Genomic DNA, 18,924 nt, shown 5'->3' with positions numbered 1-18,924 from the left:
GCCTTGGCTGGAGAGTTTCTTTATGAGACTGAACTTTCATCAAGTCTTTGATAGTATTCAAAATCGAGGTTTTATTGGAGCTCGTAGAAGTTTTTACTTGCTTGCCCTTTGTGCCGTTATCTACCATAAATGAAGAGCAAGGAATGACATAATTTTTGGAAAGGTTTATGACTACCAAACTACTGTGTCTTTTAAAATAAAAAAATCCCTCTTGCGCAAGATTTCAAACTGAGAATAAAAATTTTGATGCTGCAATGAGTCTTCCATTGTTTCCGTTGGATTTCTTCTCCTTGATGCATGGGAGTTCATTATTTTGGAAGGACGATGATGATTGCTGGGTTTCCCAACAGCCCTTGGACGATCACTGGCAACTAGGGGCCTCGCTCTTGTGCGGCTTTCTGGTGCAATTTTTGTCAGATTAGTGTAATCTCAGCAGCTACCCGAGTCCTTCATACCCTCATTCTTGAGGGTTTTTGTTTTCTTTTGCTTTGGGTTTTATTTTAGTTCATGATCTCCCTTTTGTTGTTGAGCTTGAAGTTTTAACTTCCCTTTTACACGTGTAAACTTTTTTATATATTGACGGGCTATGCCCCAAAAATTTTCCCAAAAAATAAAAGCTTTGTTTGTGGGCTCAGTGTTTCTCCTATTTTGGATGGTGGGTGTACTGTCTACACATAAAAGTAATTTTAATGAAAATTTATCTTTTTCATGTTGCTGTTTGCTGTTTGCTGTTTGCTGTTTGTTGCGATGTGGCAACGGATCACATCGTATCACTGTCTAAGTTGGTGACTGGCGAGACATCCGCATCCAAATGGAGAAAATTTAGGTCAGTATTTGATCAGAATATATTTTATACTAATTGATATAAAAATTAAAATTACCAGTCTTGACCCTTCCCTCTAATGTCGCAGTAAAATTAGAAACCTGCCCTTAGTGGCAGTTTCGGTATTTATTACAAAACCCACAATCTTTAGTCCTCACGTCCTCTCCCTCTTTTCTACTGCCCCTTCGTCTCGGTTTCCATCTCGCTACAAAAGCTTACAGAAAAAAAAACGCAGCCCAGAAGCAGAGCAAAGAATTCAGAGAGAGAGAGAGAGATGGGGGAGAGGACGACGCCATCAGAGATGGTGGAGACTAGTGTGGCGACGAGGTCGTCTGTCCTAGATGCGTTGAAGGGCTTAGGAGGGGCAGCGGCGGGGGTGCGGGTAGATAAGGAGGAGCTGAGGAGGAGGATCTTGATCCCGGCGGACCTGGCTGCGACGATGCGGGAAGCGATCAAGTTTAGGGACCCGGGTGCTGCTGCGAGGAAGTACGCCGACGCGGCTGCTGAGAGGGCGGTGGTGGAGCCGCCGGAAGCGCCGTTGGTGGTCTTTGTGAACTCGCGCAGTGGGGGCCGACACGGACCGGAACTCATGGCTAGGTTGCAGGAGCTTATGGGAGAATATCAGGTTGGGATTTTCTCTCTGTTTCTCTTGCTGGAAGCAGATTTCGGTTTCTGGTTTTGGACTTTATGTAGGAGTTTGCGGGTTTTCTTGGGATCACATACACTATACGACGGTTTCTTGGAATATTATGGCATGACTGGTTTAGTTAGAACTTTGATCTGGGTTTTTGAACTATTTCATGGTTTTAGCGGTTTTCTGTTTTTTCCCCTCTTATTTTTGGGTTTATGTTATTTTGGGTTGAGAAGAAAAGCATGGTATGGTTCTTTCTATGCTTCCTGCCTATGACCCCCTTTTTTTTGAGGATTTGCGATTGTTTACAGTCTGCGGTGTTCTGTGCTGCAGGTTTTTGATCTATCTGAAGTAAAGCCCTCCGATTTCGTGCAATACGCGTTGCTATGCTTGGAGAAGTTGGCGGAATCCGGTGATGTAATTGCGAAGGTCACTCGAGAGAGGTTGAGGGTTGTGGTATGCTGATTTGATGTATAATAATGAACATCTTGACTTAAAAGTGATTTAGTAAAACATCCAAGATTAATATGCTAAAACTGTATGAGCTATTGATTGGCAGGTCGCGGGAGGTGATGGCACAGTAGGTTGGGTATTAGGATGTCTAGGGGAGCTTTATGCTCAGAACAGAGAACCAGTTCCTCCTACTGCAATTATTCCACTTGGTACGGGTAACGATCTTTCTAGGAGTTTTAATTGGGTAAGGAGCTGTTCTTCTAGTAAGTTTAGATTTTGTAGGCCAATGGTGTTGTTATCTGGATTTTTGTTATTTCAACGTAGGGCGGTTCATTTCCATTCGCCTGGAGATCGGCTGTAAAACGCTCGCTTCTTAAGGCAGCTAAAGGTCCTGTCTGTCGTCTGGATAGGTGACATTTATCTCTAATTTTATCTTGTTAATATATGTTTAATTTCTGATAGTATTATTCAGCTTCTTTTCTAAAATTCAACACCAGAACATTTTTTGTGACATGCTATGGCTTTGCATCTATTTTGGAGAATTAGTTGGGACACTAATGACTTCTGGCATGGCATAATCAATGTAAACATGTTGTACCATTAGCATTGAAGCTAGGGAAATATTGATATATGTCATAATTACAACATTATGATAATTGTTTCTGCAGTCCTGTAGTAGTATTTGCCATTTGGTATTTTGGAGTGCAAAACACATTGGCTAGCTTAGGTTTGTTTTGAAACCATCTGTTATATCTCTATGGGATCTTCAGTTGTACGTTCATGTGTAAAAATTTGGTTTAGATTTTGTTTTTTTGTTTTGTTTTTGGATTTAAATAACTTATCTTCCTTTATACTATTTTTAGAGCAAGTTAATGAGAGAAGGAGAGAATTATGAGAGCATGCCTGCAAATCCAAGGTTTCAATTACATTAGTAGTTTCTGGTTGTTTTGACATAAACTAATGGCTGTCATTTTTATTTTTTGCAGCTGGCATGTCACCGTCACAATGCCGGAAGTGGAAAAATTAGAATTGCCGCACTCTCTTAGGCATAGAGAGCAACCTAACTTCAGTCAGGTTGTGAAAGTAGTATAGTTCTCATTAACTAATTTGAAACTTAAGGGAGCTTTTTCTTAAGCTGGAACAAATTATTACTTCCATAAAATATTTAGAATCTAGGTTGATCAATTTTATTCATCTTACTCTTGATTTATTGAAAAATTTTCTATACTCGCAGTATTCTGTAATATCAGAATTCTTATGGCTTTTATTATTCTGTTTCATTATGATATGGCTTAGTTCTATTCTATGTTATTTATTATTATTAATGTTTTTCTTTTACAGGAGTTTGATATCGATGGTAATTTACCGGACAAGGTTTCATGCTTTGAAGGGGTCTTCTATAACTATTTTAGTATTGGTAATACTACACTTAAGATTTCTCTCCTGCATTAATACATTTTCTTGAAGTTTATGCATTATTTATTTATTTTTTGACCATAGTTAGTTCAACCATGGGTTGCCCGATAAATATTTTTTTGACATCATATTACTCCATGTTTGAAATACCTTACTGATGCATGATTTGTTTGTCCATTTTTTATGCAATGCTTTTCTATACAGGCAATTCATAATATTTATGCTCCAAGAATTGTCCTTACTACTTCTTAAGAAGCATTTTTTGACTGTCATTTCTTGTTTGAAGCGTTGTAATGAATTTTTATATGATGATATGAAAATCATTTTAGTTATAGTTGCACGGGTGTCAAGTTGGAATTCGGTAATTATTTTATTTTAAAATTGAGCTTTTTTCTATTTAAACTCCTATATCGTTTGGTTTAGTTTTGGATAATCTAGCTAAGCTCACGTTATTACCTTATTATTAAACTGTGACATTGTTGCTGTAATAATTCAAAGGAAGAATAAAGGTATGGTTTAAAATGCTATTTACTCAAGCAGTCGAGCTTATTACTTAATCTTGCTCAACATGACATGTTTGAGTCATGAGGTTGCATTTTTTTATTTTTTAGTTTCTTTGTGTTTATTTCATGTATACTAATTTTCTAATTTCATGATGAAGGAATGGATGCTCAAGTTGCTTATGGGTTCCATCATTTACGTGATAAAAATCCAAACCTTGCACGAGGTCCAGTTTCAAACAAGGTGTTGTTTAGGCTTCTTCCAATTTGTTTAGCTTGGAATTTATAATTGAAGTTACGGCTTTTCATTTCTTATTTCTTGTTGCCTTCATTTTCTATATAGTAAATTGTCCTGACAATAATTTCTTCTTACGTCAGATGCAAGTTTCTTACCACATGGCTTGGAATCTGCATTTATGTCATATATTTATGCTTGCTCATGCTAAGTTTTAGTCGAGAAAAGCCTAGCGAAGATGCTTTCTTTATTTTTTTGTGCGCACATTGATGCATGGTATTCTATTTCATGAAGTCTTTGTGCTAATCTGCCATGATTTGTAGGTATAAGTGTTGTTCTTTACTTCACATGCTCTATGAAATTTAGACCGCTTGTCTCTGTGGAAAATAAGGATCCAAGCAATATTCAACTTCTAGTTGGTTTTGTTTGATCAGTTCATGCTTTTATGCTCTGTAAATTTTTGGATGAAAATTTTTGGTTTGTGGCTCTTATGTTTCGAGGAAATACTACAGATTACACATGAGAAGCGTAGGTGAATTGGCAGTGCCCTTTTTGCTGGTCATCTATTGGTACCTTGCTATAGAATCGGCTTGTGAACTCTAGATGGAGCCATTAATGGATAAGTTTGTTAATTTTATTTGAAGATTAGAAATCGCTTAAAAATTGATTGATTTTTTGTCTTCTATTAAAACCGATTATAAATTAGTGGGCCAACTATGTAGCAATGCTTGGATTGAGCTTAGTTGAATTGAGCTAAAGTTCGAGGGCAGATCAAAACATGTACCACTATTTTGCATGAATGTGTGTATACATTATTTTTGAAAGCATTTAAACTTGTATTAATGTGTTTATGCATCTCTATATTGAAGGATGCATGTATGTATATTGGACTAGCAATGTCTTACAAGATAGGAGATCAATTGAAAATTGAAAAGGGTTTCAGCTTAGAAGATAGGCTCAAATTTACATTGATTTTGGTTTAAAGTAATCTTGTACTTGAGTTTATCAACATCATAATATTAGCTTTATCCTATCTATTTAAGTTTGGCTTCGTAAATTTTCATTTTTCATTCAATTTTGTTGATTATTGTATGAATGTGTTAAATTTATTCTTTGTAAATCATTATCCATGCTATTTAAGATTTATCCTTTTTCCTTCCTAATTTTCCAGCACTAGGTTTATTTATCTTCATGATAGGAGTATTTTTTGACTTTTGTTATCCATTTCTAAATCACCTAAGTCTATTTTCAACTATTTTACCTTCAATAGATTCCACTTTATCATTCTTCTAACATATCATTCTTTAATTTATCCCTTTAACTTTTCTCATAACTGTCTTAACATTCTTATTTCTATCATGGTCTTAAGAACTCGTAGCAACATCAAAATTCTTATGAACAAACAAAAGTGTTTCAATGGAAATGATTAATGCTATAAGAAACAGTTCATAAGAAGACATATAGTTGGTAAATATTTTACTAAGGCTCTGATGCAAATTTGAAAATAAGCATCCATCAACATTGTAAAGGCCCAATGTGGAATATGGAAGTTATTCTTAAACCTAAAAACTCAGAAGCCACGAAAGGAATGACAATGGTGATTCTCTAGTGATATGCATTTGATGAAATTGCTTTTATACCTCGAAGTAGAATCTGTCCAGAAATTTAAAGTCAGATGTTATAAAATTTTCTCGTATTAGTGGATTTTCCTGTACAGCTTTAACCTAGTATTGCAATGTCATTTAGCACAAGTTTACTACCTGCATCCCTGCTCTACTTGTTTCTTCATTATAGATATGGAAATGAATGTAGTAGCACTCATATTGTCTAATTTATTTCATGTTCTTCATTCCAGCTAATCTACAGCGGATATAGCTGCACTCAAGGATGGTTTTTTACGCCCTGTGCAACTGATCCTAGTTTAAGGTTAGCAGCTTGATGCATTAAAGTTGCAATTCTTTTAAGATTTTTATACAAAATTATGTTATCTTTAGAACTTATATGAATTTCATTATCTTTGCAAGTTGTGCTATTTATATGCCAAATCAATTGAACTTCATTAACATTTGGAGTATTTATATGATTGCTTGAAAGCTGAAACATATTGCGGGAGTTTGGCATGTTATTGTCTTGGGGATTGTGTCAGTGCCTTAATGAACTAAAATATAACCAAAAGTTTAAAATTGATTTCTGAGGCTATTTTTTTCCTCTTCGGTATGTCGATTGACATTCTATTCTGAATTATGCCTTTCACTGGTCATAAACTGCCTTGAATACATTATGGTTTAGATATCAAAAGAGAATGAATCATTGATCATGCTTTGAGAGGGTTTGTTTGGATCTATGCCAAAACGGGAATGGGTTAAAAATCATGTCACAATTGAGTTCCAAACCTTATCCATTGCTTTCTTCAAAATAAATTAAATCCATGTTTCTGGCATTCAGCTTATTTTTATGGTGACCCCAAAAAGGAAACCCTGTAGTATTTGATTCTTGGAATTCCAACTTAAGACCTCAGGTAATTTGGGGCATATTGTCGCAAAAGTTTTTGTTTATCTTTTAGAGCGCTGCTTTCCTTTCTTTCTTTATTGCATGCCTAATATCTGCAGTTATTGCAAATTTACTGATGTATAATTTTGAACCTATTCATTCAGAGGACTAAGGAACATTCTACGTATTTATATAAAGAAAGTAAATTGTTCAGAATGGGAGGTAATTCCAGTTCCAAAAAGGTAAGCTATCTACTTCATTTTTTATCTGAATTTGGATAAACAATGTTGCTTGCCTGTTATTGTTAGAATTTTTTTAGTAATATGTTTTATTAGTTTGTACCAGTTAAGAAATGATTTGCTCTAGAGTCAAAATGTCTTTGGTTTGGCAATTTCTTCCGGTTTTCTGTTTTTTTTTGTGTTTGGGAATTCTCATACTTGGTCTTTGACTGCAGTGTAAGGTCAATAGTTTGCTTAAATCTTCACAACTACGGAAGTGGAAGAAATCCTTGGGGCCATCCCAAGCCTGAATATCTCGAAAAGGTGAAGAAAATTTACATCTGCCTGTGCGCTTGATCTGTACAAGGATGGTTTTTTTGTTTTGTGATATAAACTCTACTTCCTGTGTTATCTTCAGCAATTATATTTGCGTTTAAACTCTAATAATACTCTTCATCAGAAGTTTATTCATTTCTGCTCGGGAAGCCCAGCCTAATCTTCATAAGTGGTTAATGTGAAATTGACTGCCATCTATTTGATAACATGTACGGGCGTTTGAAGGCATGCTATGTCTGTGAAATTCCTTTACTTGAGCATATGCACGTTTCATATGCTTTCCTTCCACGAAACCGTCAAGCAATTCATAGATGTTTCAATAAAAACTAGATATTGTTCTATTATTTATTAATATCAGTTGACAAAGTGCATCTGTTGTTCTTGACTTATCATTTTGCGTAACAGAGAGGCTTTGTTGAGGCCCATTTGGATGATGGCCTCCTTGAAATCTTTGGCCTTAAGCAAGGTTGGCATGCTTCAGTCGTAATGGTTGAGCTTATAACTGCCAAGCGCATAGCTCAGGTACTTAATTATTTCTTTCACGTACTTACAAAGTCTCTAATATAAGTTGAACTTTTGATGAAATTCAACTCTTCTGGTGATGGCTATAAGTTTTTCACACACTATAACTGTCATTTGTCATTTTGAGAAGCTTTTTTTCTTCTTTTTATGTTGGTAGTTGTTACTATGATGATGTTAAGCTTTTAGTTGTGATGCATTTTCATTACTTGTGCTTTTTAGTCATAGTCAATGGAGTATTTAACATAATAACATCTGTATCTGACCTTGTTGATTGGGTTATACTACCTTGTGTATTGCTTCAGATAGTGAACTTGAAAGGTTTTGAAAATCGTTATCATCATCATCATCATCATTATCAGCCTTCTGTCAAGTAGTTAGGGTTTGACTTTATACATGTCCTTTTTTTCATTCATTATTGTTGAGCGGCACAAAAAAATTTGTTAGAGTAGGAAAACATCAAGATAGGAAATTAATTTATATTTAATGAATATGAATATTTTTCTATTTCTTAGAATGTTATATTAAACTTTTTATGAAATATTTCCTTGTGAATAATACACAAGAAAGAGATTTCCTCTCTAATATGGTATCAGAGTTTGGTTAGCCTAACCCGTGGTGCTCCTCTCTTTAACCCGAGCACATCCTCTCAAGCCTACACTTGCGTCTGAGACCTTGCCCCTTCTCTGAATATCTCACAACCAACATATCAAGCTCACCTCATACATTCAACCTGAGCTTGTGTCATTTTCTTGCATTTGCATTCTTCGTGCATCGGATTCCACAATTGAGCTTGTACATCAAGCTCATTTGTTGCCGCCATTGTTTTCATAAACACGCTTAGCCATGCATAGCATTTTTTACTATTTTTGTACTCACTTTCTCATGCTTGATTGCTAGAACACATCGTCTTCTACTTCAATAAGCCATCACTCGTCGTGGTCTTTGTTTATGGCTTCCTATACACCTTTTCCCATGATGAAAATATTGTCCACGTGATGCGGACATCAGACCCTTAATGTTCCATCAGGGACATGGCTAATGATCGACGGCTATGATGACGCCTTTTTTTCATTTATATGTGATGTATTTATTTATTTACTGTCTTTTTTCCATTTATGCCCTTGCTTAAGGGATTAGTTCTTTGTAAGCCCCGAGGGCATTGTTGTCTTTTATTTTTTCCTTATTGTATTTGTCTATTTAAATCCCTCTTCTTCTTGGAGAAGGGCTAATGAAGATTATTATGAAAATTTCTATGTTTTACTCTTGTGAGAGTTTGAGAGTTCTTAGAGAGAGCTTTGAGAAAGTCCCTTGGTGAAGAGCAACGCAATACCCACCAACCTTGGAAGCGTTCGGGTTTGTGGTTCTCTTTACCCTATCTTTTTCTTTCCCCCTTACTCCCACATCCTTTTCATCCCATAGCTTCCCCACTTCATATCCAATCTCCACCAAAATTATCAAAACCCGACGGCAAGCAATCAACCCACCCATTCCCTTCCTCTTGTCGCCGCCCCCACCAACCCCCCCTTTTTCGTTGTGATGATGATCTCAATCATCATGCTATCTTCCAAATTTAGTTGGGCTTGTGAGGGAAAATTGGAGTCAATTTGAAATTCAAATTTTGAATTTCAAAACTTTCCAATTTTGGAAATTCCTATTTAGGAAAGTTTTATTCATGACTTCAATTTAAATTTCAAACAAATTGGATGTTATAATCATTTTCCTAATCCACAATCCCTCTTTGGAAACTCCCCAAACCTTTCCAAAATCCCCTCCCTCTCTCTCTACATGCCGTCGACCACCATGTGGCTTTCCTCCCATTAAAACCACATCAATGCATTAATTGAAAATTAATTTGAATTCAAATTTCAAATTAATTTCCCCACCACCGGCCTCACCACCTCGCCTAACATAGGATCCCCACATTAAATTCCCTATTCAATACCTTCCATATTTGTCCATAGCATTTTTGGGAAGAATTCAAATTCAAATCGAATTGATTTGAATTTCAAATTTCTTTCCAATTAGCCCAAGTCATTTAGGAAAGCAATTCAATCTAATAAAATCTGAGATTAATTTCAGATTTTAATTCCCCATCGTCATTAATGCCGTGGACCACATACAACGAATTTAGACACAAATTTCCCCCTTTCTCTCATGGCCGGCCTACCCCTCATTAATTTCTTCTTAATTCTCGCCTCAATCAATTATCATTCAATCCCCCAAATTACGCCCAATTGAAATTCAAATTAGAGTTGATTTGAATTAGCCCTTAGACCTCTCTCTTTTCTCCAAACGGAACAAGAGAGCCTAAAATCTTCCTAACGGGATTGCTGTTCAGAAGTTCAGAGAATTGGTAAACTGCTGTCCACTAAATTCTGCACATCCCCACCAGCTGATCCGGAATGTGTACTTGCTGTCCAATTGATCAGATAAGTCCCCGTCCACTGCCTGAGACTTTTTTGGGTATGAGAGTGTGCTGTCCTGAGAAAACCTGCACCTGTTTCTTGCTGTCCAGCCAAGTGGAAGGTCTTCAAATGCTGTCAGGACGCGTCAGATTGCTGATCACACCTTCAAGAAGGTTCGTGGATGCCACCTACCTCCTTCCAAGCCTTCCTATGACCACAGGAGCCTCGTATACTTCATACTTCGGGTAAACTCGACCTCCGACTCTTTTAGCCTCTTAGTTTATCTCTCCCACGTGGTTATATTTTGATTCACAAAGATGTTGTTGGTCCCTCCGCTAAGCCTAGTAATAGGAAGAGTTGAGTGAAGGGTTCCTTGTAGTAGCTAGTCTTAATGTTAACGAAGGGATTTATGGTTGAGACCATTCACGTATGCAAAAGTGTAGATTAAATTGATTGATTTTAATGCTCTTAACTTCTATGCATGTAAATTAACCAACACTATTTATCACTTTAATATTTTATTTTATCGTTCAAACCAACATGAGATCTTGCTTATTATTGTTCTCTAAAACTAAACGTGCAAACATCCTTTAAGCATATCTTCTCATGATTGTTCTACATCACCACGTTTGTTACAACTATTAAATTTAATGGTATCAATCATATCATGGTCTAAGGCTTCCAATTTCCTCTTGAGATGTAATGAGAGATTGAATCATCTTGACTCTCCGCTTTTTGAATGGACGGACACCATCAAATACATCGCATGATAAGTTTTTCATTATGTTGTTCTCATATGAATGCTCAATATCCTTTAATTCACTATTGCATTTATAGTTATTATAAAGAGACTACTAAATGGAATGTGAGGCTTTCTATGTTCCACCAAACTTTGGGAGAATCTCTTTTGAGTATGCATTCTCTGCTCAAAACCTTATTCTTTGAAACAAGGTTAAAAATCTATTCAGGAGTTGCTTCACCTTGATGGGAAAAGTATATGAACTTAGTTAACATTGCCTTCTTTATCCTTGATCCAATCACTTGGCAAAAACAAAACAAATAGTTTCTTCTTGCTAAATTCATTTTTTGGCTTCATTTATATTTACCATTTATTTATTCTCAATTTATAGTGCACTTTGCATCCCCTCATATCTTCGTTTCTCATATTTTTGGATTTTTGAATTACCTAATCTACATTCTATTGTGATCGTATTGATCCGGACATCCTGTTTTTGGAACAAAGGGTGGTCATAGTCATCATATCATGGCTGAGGCAGTTGTGGTGGTGTTCATAATGGTGGTTGCAACTCCTTTTTTTTTGTTTACATTTTTACATCCGGACATCCTATTGAGAATTTAACTCTAACATGACACAATGGAGAAAAAAGACTCATGTAGTCGACCCCGCATAGTGGGATTAAGGCTTGATGTTGTTGTTGTTGTTGTTTTAGCATTGTTAAATGACATATCACCTTGGCCAAATTTTAAGGAGGAACTCATTATTTTTTAAAATTAACTAAAGGATCATATTTAAAAAATAATTTAAAATAGAGAAAATTCGCTAAATATTTTAGCGCATTCCAAATACGCCAAATTATTTGGCTTAATCTGAATGCCCTTTATACTTTAGTGTATTCTGCCTAAATGGAGAGAGAAATAAGCGAGCGACATAAGGAGAGAGAGATAGGGAGGGAGAGAGAGAGTACCAGTTAGATGTGGAGAGAGAGATGAGGAGGGGGGAGAGAGAGAGTACTAGTAAGATGTGGAGAGAGAGAGATGAGGAGATACTATTTATTTATTTCTTTATATAATGTTATATGAATAGAACTTAACCTATCTCATCCAACTTCACTAGTGCTCCTTTAGGACCGATATGGTCCCTCAACTCTTTGTGAGGGATCAAAATAGTCTCCAACTATTTTGATTTGGTCCCTCAAATTCTCTAAATGAGACTTTTTTAGTCCTGTCATCTAATCGCAGGGTTGATGGTGTTAAGTATAAGGGTAATTTAGTCTTTTTTTAATTAAAATATTTAATAAATGCAATTTTTTAAAGATTATAAATTTTGTAAAAAAAATTATTAAGTTTTTCTTTAATAAAAAAATTATACACAATTTCTTTACCCCTTCTCCACTGTTCGTTGCTCTTCAACTTCGCCTCCTTTGCCTGATAGGTAGAGTTTTGAATGACTAGCTAAATAACTTCTGCACCTCCTTCGGCGACATTCCTTCCTTTCGGGTCCGAAATCACCCTTCATCGTTTGTCTGTTTGATTGGAAGTAATGATGACGATGAGAGCTTGTTGGTTGCGAAGCTAGCCATCTTTCTTCCGTTTGCGCGCTTCTTTGGCCAAATCAACTGCGATCGGTAGTAACAACGATGACAGGAGCTTGCTCGTTGTAAAGGTAGCCATATTTCTTCTGTTAGTGCGCTTTGCTTGTTCCGATAATACCCTCATGTCCATCTCACTTTTACATTTAAAATTGACGGTAGGGCCAAAATAGTTGCTTTTGTAATAGTTGAGGATTATTTTGATCCCTCACAAAGAGTTAAAGACTTGGGGACCATTTTGATAATTTTCTCAATTATTATTTCATACGGGTAATATGGTTACTTTTTACAAATTCTAAGCCCCCCATTTCGGTTTCTCATGTTGCCCTTTTTGGCATGCTTTGATTTTTATATATTGGTACTTTTCTCCCCACGTGACGAGTAACTACGAAATTTTTTTTTATTACACACCAAGAAATATGTTTCCCATGCTAAAAATAGGATCTCCTTATTTTATCGTCCTTTTCACGTTTCAACGTGCCTATATTGGCATATTTAGATATCCGAGAATCAAGTTATGTCTACTTTTTTTGGGTTTTCATTATTTTATTTTCTTCATAAATGATCACACCAGGAATATTTAGGTTTATTTATCAAGCGTTAGTTAAAAGTTCTCTCTGTGTTAAAATCATTTTATTAAAATATAAAAGCATACTGAAAACTATTTGCACTATTAATGCTCTCGAATATGTTTCTTTTGTTTTTCGCTTCTTTTTTGTTGAGAATTGTATTGCTCATCAATCATGATATCATTAATCATCCACGGTCCTTTTTTATTAATGTTTCATATATAAATCACTATTTGTTGATTTATTTAATCGCAAATCTTTACGATATAGTTCTCTTTACTGTGTGAACTTTCAGGCTGCTGCAGTTAGGTTGGAAGTCAGAGGCGGTGCGTGGAGAAGAGCATACATGCAGATGGATGGGGAGCCATGGAAGCAGCCGCTTGAAGGTGAACACTCAACAATAGTTGACATAAAAAGAGTACCTTATCAGTCGCTTATGATCACCGGGTAATTGTAACTTTTAGGCTTGGTTTGCGACAGTTTCTTTGCTGCTTTCTAAAATAATTTTCTAATAGAAAAATTTCTCAAATTCTTGAGAAATTTTTTTACTAAAAAGTAGTTTTATTGCGTGGAGAAGAGCATACATGCAGATGGATGGGGAGCCATGGAAGCAGCCGCTTGAAGGTGAACACTCAACAATAGTTGACATAAAAAGAGTACCTTATCAGTCGCTTATGATCACCGGGTAATTGTAACTTTTAGGCTTGGTTTGCGACAGCTTCTGCTTTCTAAAATAACTTTCTAATAGAAAGTAGCAAAAAAAGCTATCCTAAACAAATCAGTAATATCTTTGTTCTTGGGTTATATTCTTCTTAATAGTTGAAAAAAAAATCTGTTGTAGAGCATATGATGATCATTTTTTGCCTGCTATGTATTTAAATGGATCAATGTTACCTTGTATAATAGTATCATTAGATGTAGAGGAATTCATTTACCAGGGGACCGTTTGGAATTATTTTTATTTTTGTTCTTGATGTTTAGTTCTTTATTGTATTTTAATAAGCCATTTATGATGTCTTTGACCTCGATAAAAAATTGTGGTAGTCTTCTCGAGTTCTATATAGAATTGTTTGCCTCGTCATCAACTGATGGTTAGTTGGTTTACTGATTTGGTGTGGCAACCTACTTGAACTTGATGCATCAACGTGGATCAAGAGCGATTTTAGCAAAAAAAAAAAAAAAAAAATGATTGCCAAACTTCTGCCTTGAGATTTGTGCCCGATCAAGATAATTTTTTGATGATATATCAAAACTCATCCATACAATGTAAAATCGTGTCTGTGCTTGCTGAGTGTGCAAATGCTATGCAAGTAGGGGTGTCAATTTTTAACCCGAACTGAAATCCAACTTTTAAAAATTCAGGTTTAGGTCAACCTGTTTGTTAAACGGGTCGGGTCCGGGTTTGAATTTTCGACCTGTTTGTTAAACGGGTTGGGTTTGGGTTCGACTCGGAAACCCACGAGTCGACCCGAATTGACCTGTTTATATTCTATAATTCCAAAATTTCAATTCCCGCCTAACTTTCTCGTGTATGCCCATCACTATCAACCAATTTCATCTGTCGCGTCTGTCCATTGCGGTCAACTCATCATGCCGCGTCGCCGCTTGTCCGGGCCAGTCGACAGTAGCGTTCGCTCATGCACGACGTTCGTGCCACTCCGCCAAACGCCAGTCGTCGAGTCGCGTCACTCCGCCTGTCCGCCAGCTGCTCCGTCCATTTCTAACACAACCTCTGCGGCTTGCAGGCAGCACCGCAGTAGGCCGATGTCGACCCTACTCTCGCCATGCCGTCGATGCTGTCTAGTCTGACATCGCCCAGCTTTTGAATTAAACAGGTTCGCGGGTTGGGTCGGGTCAACCCGGCAACTCGTGCGGTTTGGGTTCGGGTTTATTATTTTGATCCGTTTATTTAAACGGGTCGCGTTTGAGTTGGCCCGTTTATACCCGGGTCAAGTCGGGTTCGACCCGAACCCGACTTGTCGACCCGAATTGACACCCCTATATGCAAGTGAGTTTTTACAGGTCAGGTTGTGGATTGGTCACTTTCAAATCCATCACATTATTTGATATATAAGGAAGCAAGTAGATACTCTGTAATGATCATGATAACTGTGGTCTGTTAATGCATCTTAATCATTCACTTCATTCTGGATGATTGAGAATGAATTAAGAAATAGAAAACTTTTGGTTAGTTTTTGAATGCAATCCCTACATCCAAACTGAAATAGATAACTAGGAAGCATTAGTTGCACCTTTACAATCAATGTAATAATAAAGGATTTGCATGTCAGAAAAAAGATTATGCCTAATAATATTTAGCTACAGAACCCTAAATTTTGGAAAAAAAAATTGCTTTGAATGATAAATAATTGCAAAAGAGATTAAATATTAAAAAAAAACACCAAAAAAATGTTTGTATTTAGCATAAATAGTCATCTATGAAATAAAAATGATATAATCCATTAATAAGTTATAATCAGTGCCCAACAAAATGAAATTCAATGTACATTCCCTTAGAAGTTATTTAAAAATATTCAATTTAGAAGTTATTTAAAAATTATTATTGATTCAGAGTTTTTATGATACGTATTCTGCACACACATTTTCTCCTATATGCTCTCTTCTCAATACTTTTCCAGTTCTAAAAACTCGGAATCATATAATATTTTTATGGCAATGATGGTTTATGGCCTTATGATTCAATTTATAGAGCCCTCAACTCAAGAAAATATAATAAGTGAATGCAAAATCACCTAATATATATTCAAGCTTTCACACTGAAGGCTTTCATGTTAATGCAAAATTTAGATCTCATTTGTGACTCTCTCCAAGTTGAGAACTCTAAGATTTCAAAGCCATAAAGGTTTCAACAGCACATAATGTCATCGGACGCAAATACTACTTGATCTAAGAACATACGAGTCACATTTAGCATAAATTTTGCTTTCTGATGTGGTACCATGAACTTGATCATGCACTTGAGGCTACCACCCTTAAAAAGAATGCCTTAGCCTAATATATTATTACTAGATATGAAATTTCAATATAATAGTAGGTTTATGATGCCATCAATGTGGCTTGAATACATTCCACCGACCTCTGTTGCTCGAATACATTCCACCAAACTTTGTCGCCTGTATATGGTACCTTGACCACTATCTCCCACCTGTGATACCTCGATATTTTTGCCTAACTACAGTCACTTGATCACCATCACTTAATTATAGACTCACAAGCAACATTGCTCCACTATAATCTTTAGACCTCCATTGTTAAACTACGGTCTCCCAGCTATGATTGCCCCACAATTTTCTCTTGGCCTCCATAATTCAATCATGATCGCTTGACCACCATCGTTTGATTTTGATCTTTCCACAACCATTGCTCAACTATGTACCCATCCCCTAGCCACTATCGTCTGACTACAATCTTCTAACCATCGTCACCCTTTTATGATCTCTCGACTATCATTTGTTGATTATGATCTCCTATCTACCATGGTTTGACTTTGGTCTCTTGACTATCATTGCTAAACTATATTTTCTCGATCACTATTGCCCGATGGTGGTCATGACTATCTCCTCACCATTGTTGTCTTACTATGATCCTTTGATTACTGATGACCAACAACAATCTCTCGACTATCTCCTCACAATTGTTGTCTTAAAACTATCATTTGTTGATTATGATCTCCTAACTATCGTTTCTCGGCTATAGTCTGCTAGCTAATGTTTCCTAACTACTCCAAATGTATGTTGATTTCATCAAATAACATCACTAACAACATTATTGCACTCCATCGCTTGTAAGAGCAATGCAAGCCATTGACATCAATGACGATGCTCACGGACTTCATTGCCTATCGTCGCCAATAGGATCAATGTATGCCATATCTTATAAGGCTAATGCATGTAGTCAATACAAATTCTAATCTCCTCTGACTTTGTTTCACACTTTCACAACAACTTCAACGCACATCATCAAATATATGACTAATGTAAGCCATTGAAACCAAATCCAACACCAACCAACTTTGTTGCCCACCATTGCCATTAACATTAACACTTAATGCATGTCATCGCTTATAAGGCATATGCTCGTCGTCGATGCTTGCTCAAACTTTGAGGTGCGAGGGGCCATTGTCGAATGGCGACTGTGCTCAGAGGTTCGACTATGATTATTGGGCGAGCAGTGGTCCTGCAACGATTGGCAATCGAGCCGAGGTCCATTGATAGTTGGAGGCCAGACAATGGTTTTGTGGCGGTAGGTGGCCAGGGAATGGTTCGGCGGCCGGGTGGTGACCTGATGATGGGCGGGTTGAAGTTTGAAAGCTGTCGGTGGCCATGTGGAAGTACGACGATGGTCGAAGGTTGGCGATCGGGAGGAGGTCTAACGGTCTTTCGATCGGCTGACATAAGTTTGCCTTCGATGGTGCTTTAGTGGAGCTCTAAATCCTTGAAGCCTTAGAGCTCATTTGAATCTCCAGCCAAAGGTTCCAAGCCCCTTTTCATGTGGGAAGTGGTGGTCTATTTATAAATTTTTTTAGAGTGGCATGCCCCATAAATTTGGAGAAGATTTGGGTCAAATTCGGAGTGCTCCATCGGACGACCCATGTTGATCCCCTCGATTATATAGTATTTGTCAAATATTTATGTGTTCAAATGATGTTAGAATTAAGCGATATTGGACTTATTGGATTTGTCTCGTTGAGTCGCTCGATTCGACTATAAGCATATCATATTTAGAGATCATTTAATCATCCAATTTATTCTTTGAATTTTCCAAATGTGCAGTGACCCACCAATTTGGACCCATTTATGTGCGGATTAGACTGATTTTGGAGTCGCTGGGTTTCTCTCTTCAAGACGTTCAATTTGACTATAAGCTTGTTGAAATTGAAGTTTGGATGACCCCGAATTTAATTTTGAAATTTTCTAATTCAAATATGCATCAATATTCATGCCCACTCTAGACGATTTTTTTGGAATGTATCAATATCAAAATAATTGTATATCAATATCTCGATGTAATTTACTTTTGGAGCATTCAAGCTCAAATTGTTTAGAATATTTTTAAGTATTTTTTTTTTTCTCAAAAAATTTATCCACGAGATTTTAATGATTAGTCAAAAGTTAAAGAAAACAATTATATATGTAATAAATTTTCAAATGTATTATATATTTAATTGGAATTAAAATTTATTGGTGGGTAAGTTTCAATTATTCTCATTTTTTATTTGGGGTAGTATTTCGAAGGCAAATATTTTTGTACTAACTATAAGTATTTAAATAAAGCATATTAAACATTATATAAAAAGCTGGAGTAGCTCAGTTGGTTAGAGCGTGTGGCTGTTAACCACAAGGTCGGAGGTTCAAGCCCTCCCTCTAGCGATTGGATATTATTATGTTTTATTAATATTTCATAAATTTTTTGCTACAGCTATGGAGTTTGCAATATGAATGAAGAAAAGAACATCAGGTGCTAACTTAATAAAAGATTTAATCATCATTAATAGTTTCAAAAAATAAGGAAGTTGCATTTTAGGATATTTTCTTCAATAAATTATAATTGATTAATTTTTTTTTAAAATTAAGTTTATATGAATTTCCATTTCAGTCAGTTTTGTTGATATATTCTCAACTATATTTATTTAGTTAAATGCACTCTAGACTTTAAGAATGACAAATTCTGCCAATTTTTTAGTTGTAATGTCCGCCGTTGATGAGCGGAAGATTGCTAATATTATGAAGAGTTATCGTAGAAAGATGAAGAATGCTGGTTGCTGTAATTGATGATTGATTGAATAAAAGGAGAAAAAGAAATCACGTGTCGGATGGTTTGGAGGTCAATTAGTACGTGTCAAGTCATCTGATACACAGCGGTACAAAGTAAATTGGTGACGTGACAGGTCCTAATTGACCTCTGGATGATGTCCGAGTACGAGAATGACAAATAATAATTTTTTATTTGGAACAGATGTTCTGAATCTTCAAAAA

At 36.1% G+C, this 18,924-nt stretch overlaps 1 protein-coding gene and 1 non-coding gene across 3 annotated transcripts; both read left to right on the top strand.

The window, feature by feature from the left end:
- Nucleotides 1–1,011: 1,011 nt before the first annotated feature.
- On the top strand, nucleotides 1,012–13,432 carry LOC110102788 (diacylglycerol kinase 7; the record flags this gene model as incomplete). 2 transcript variants are annotated; one of them, XM_028698617.1, is given in 13 exon segments in its annotated part: nucleotides 1,012–1,448; nucleotides 1,788–1,910; nucleotides 2,014–2,151; nucleotides 2,232–2,317; nucleotides 2,894–2,981; nucleotides 3,249–3,324; nucleotides 3,985–4,067; nucleotides 5,914–5,984; nucleotides 6,713–6,790; nucleotides 7,003–7,090; nucleotides 7,508–7,624; nucleotides 10,054–10,274; nucleotides 13,224–13,432. In XM_028698617.1, coding segments are annotated over 13 exon segments (1,629 nt in total). In that variant the 5' UTR covers nucleotides 1,012–1,097.
- A 4,812-nt stretch (nucleotides 13,433–18,244) lies between these two features.
- Nucleotides 18,245–18,318, top strand: TRNAN-GUU. The gene has a single exon. It is a non-coding gene; the product is annotated as a tRNA-Asn (tRNA).
- The last annotated feature ends 606 nt before the right edge of the window (nucleotides 18,319–18,924 follow it).

Source organism: Dendrobium catenatum, unplaced genomic scaffold (assembly GCF_001605985.2).
Source record: "Dendrobium catenatum unplaced genomic scaffold, ASM160598v2 fragScaff_scaffold_1117, whole genome shotgun sequence".
Lineage (NCBI taxonomy): Eukaryota > Viridiplantae > Streptophyta > Magnoliopsida > Asparagales > Orchidaceae > Dendrobium > Dendrobium catenatum.
The sequence above is the reverse complement of the archived record's forward strand: the minus strand, read 5'-3'. Positions and strand labels throughout refer to the sequence as shown.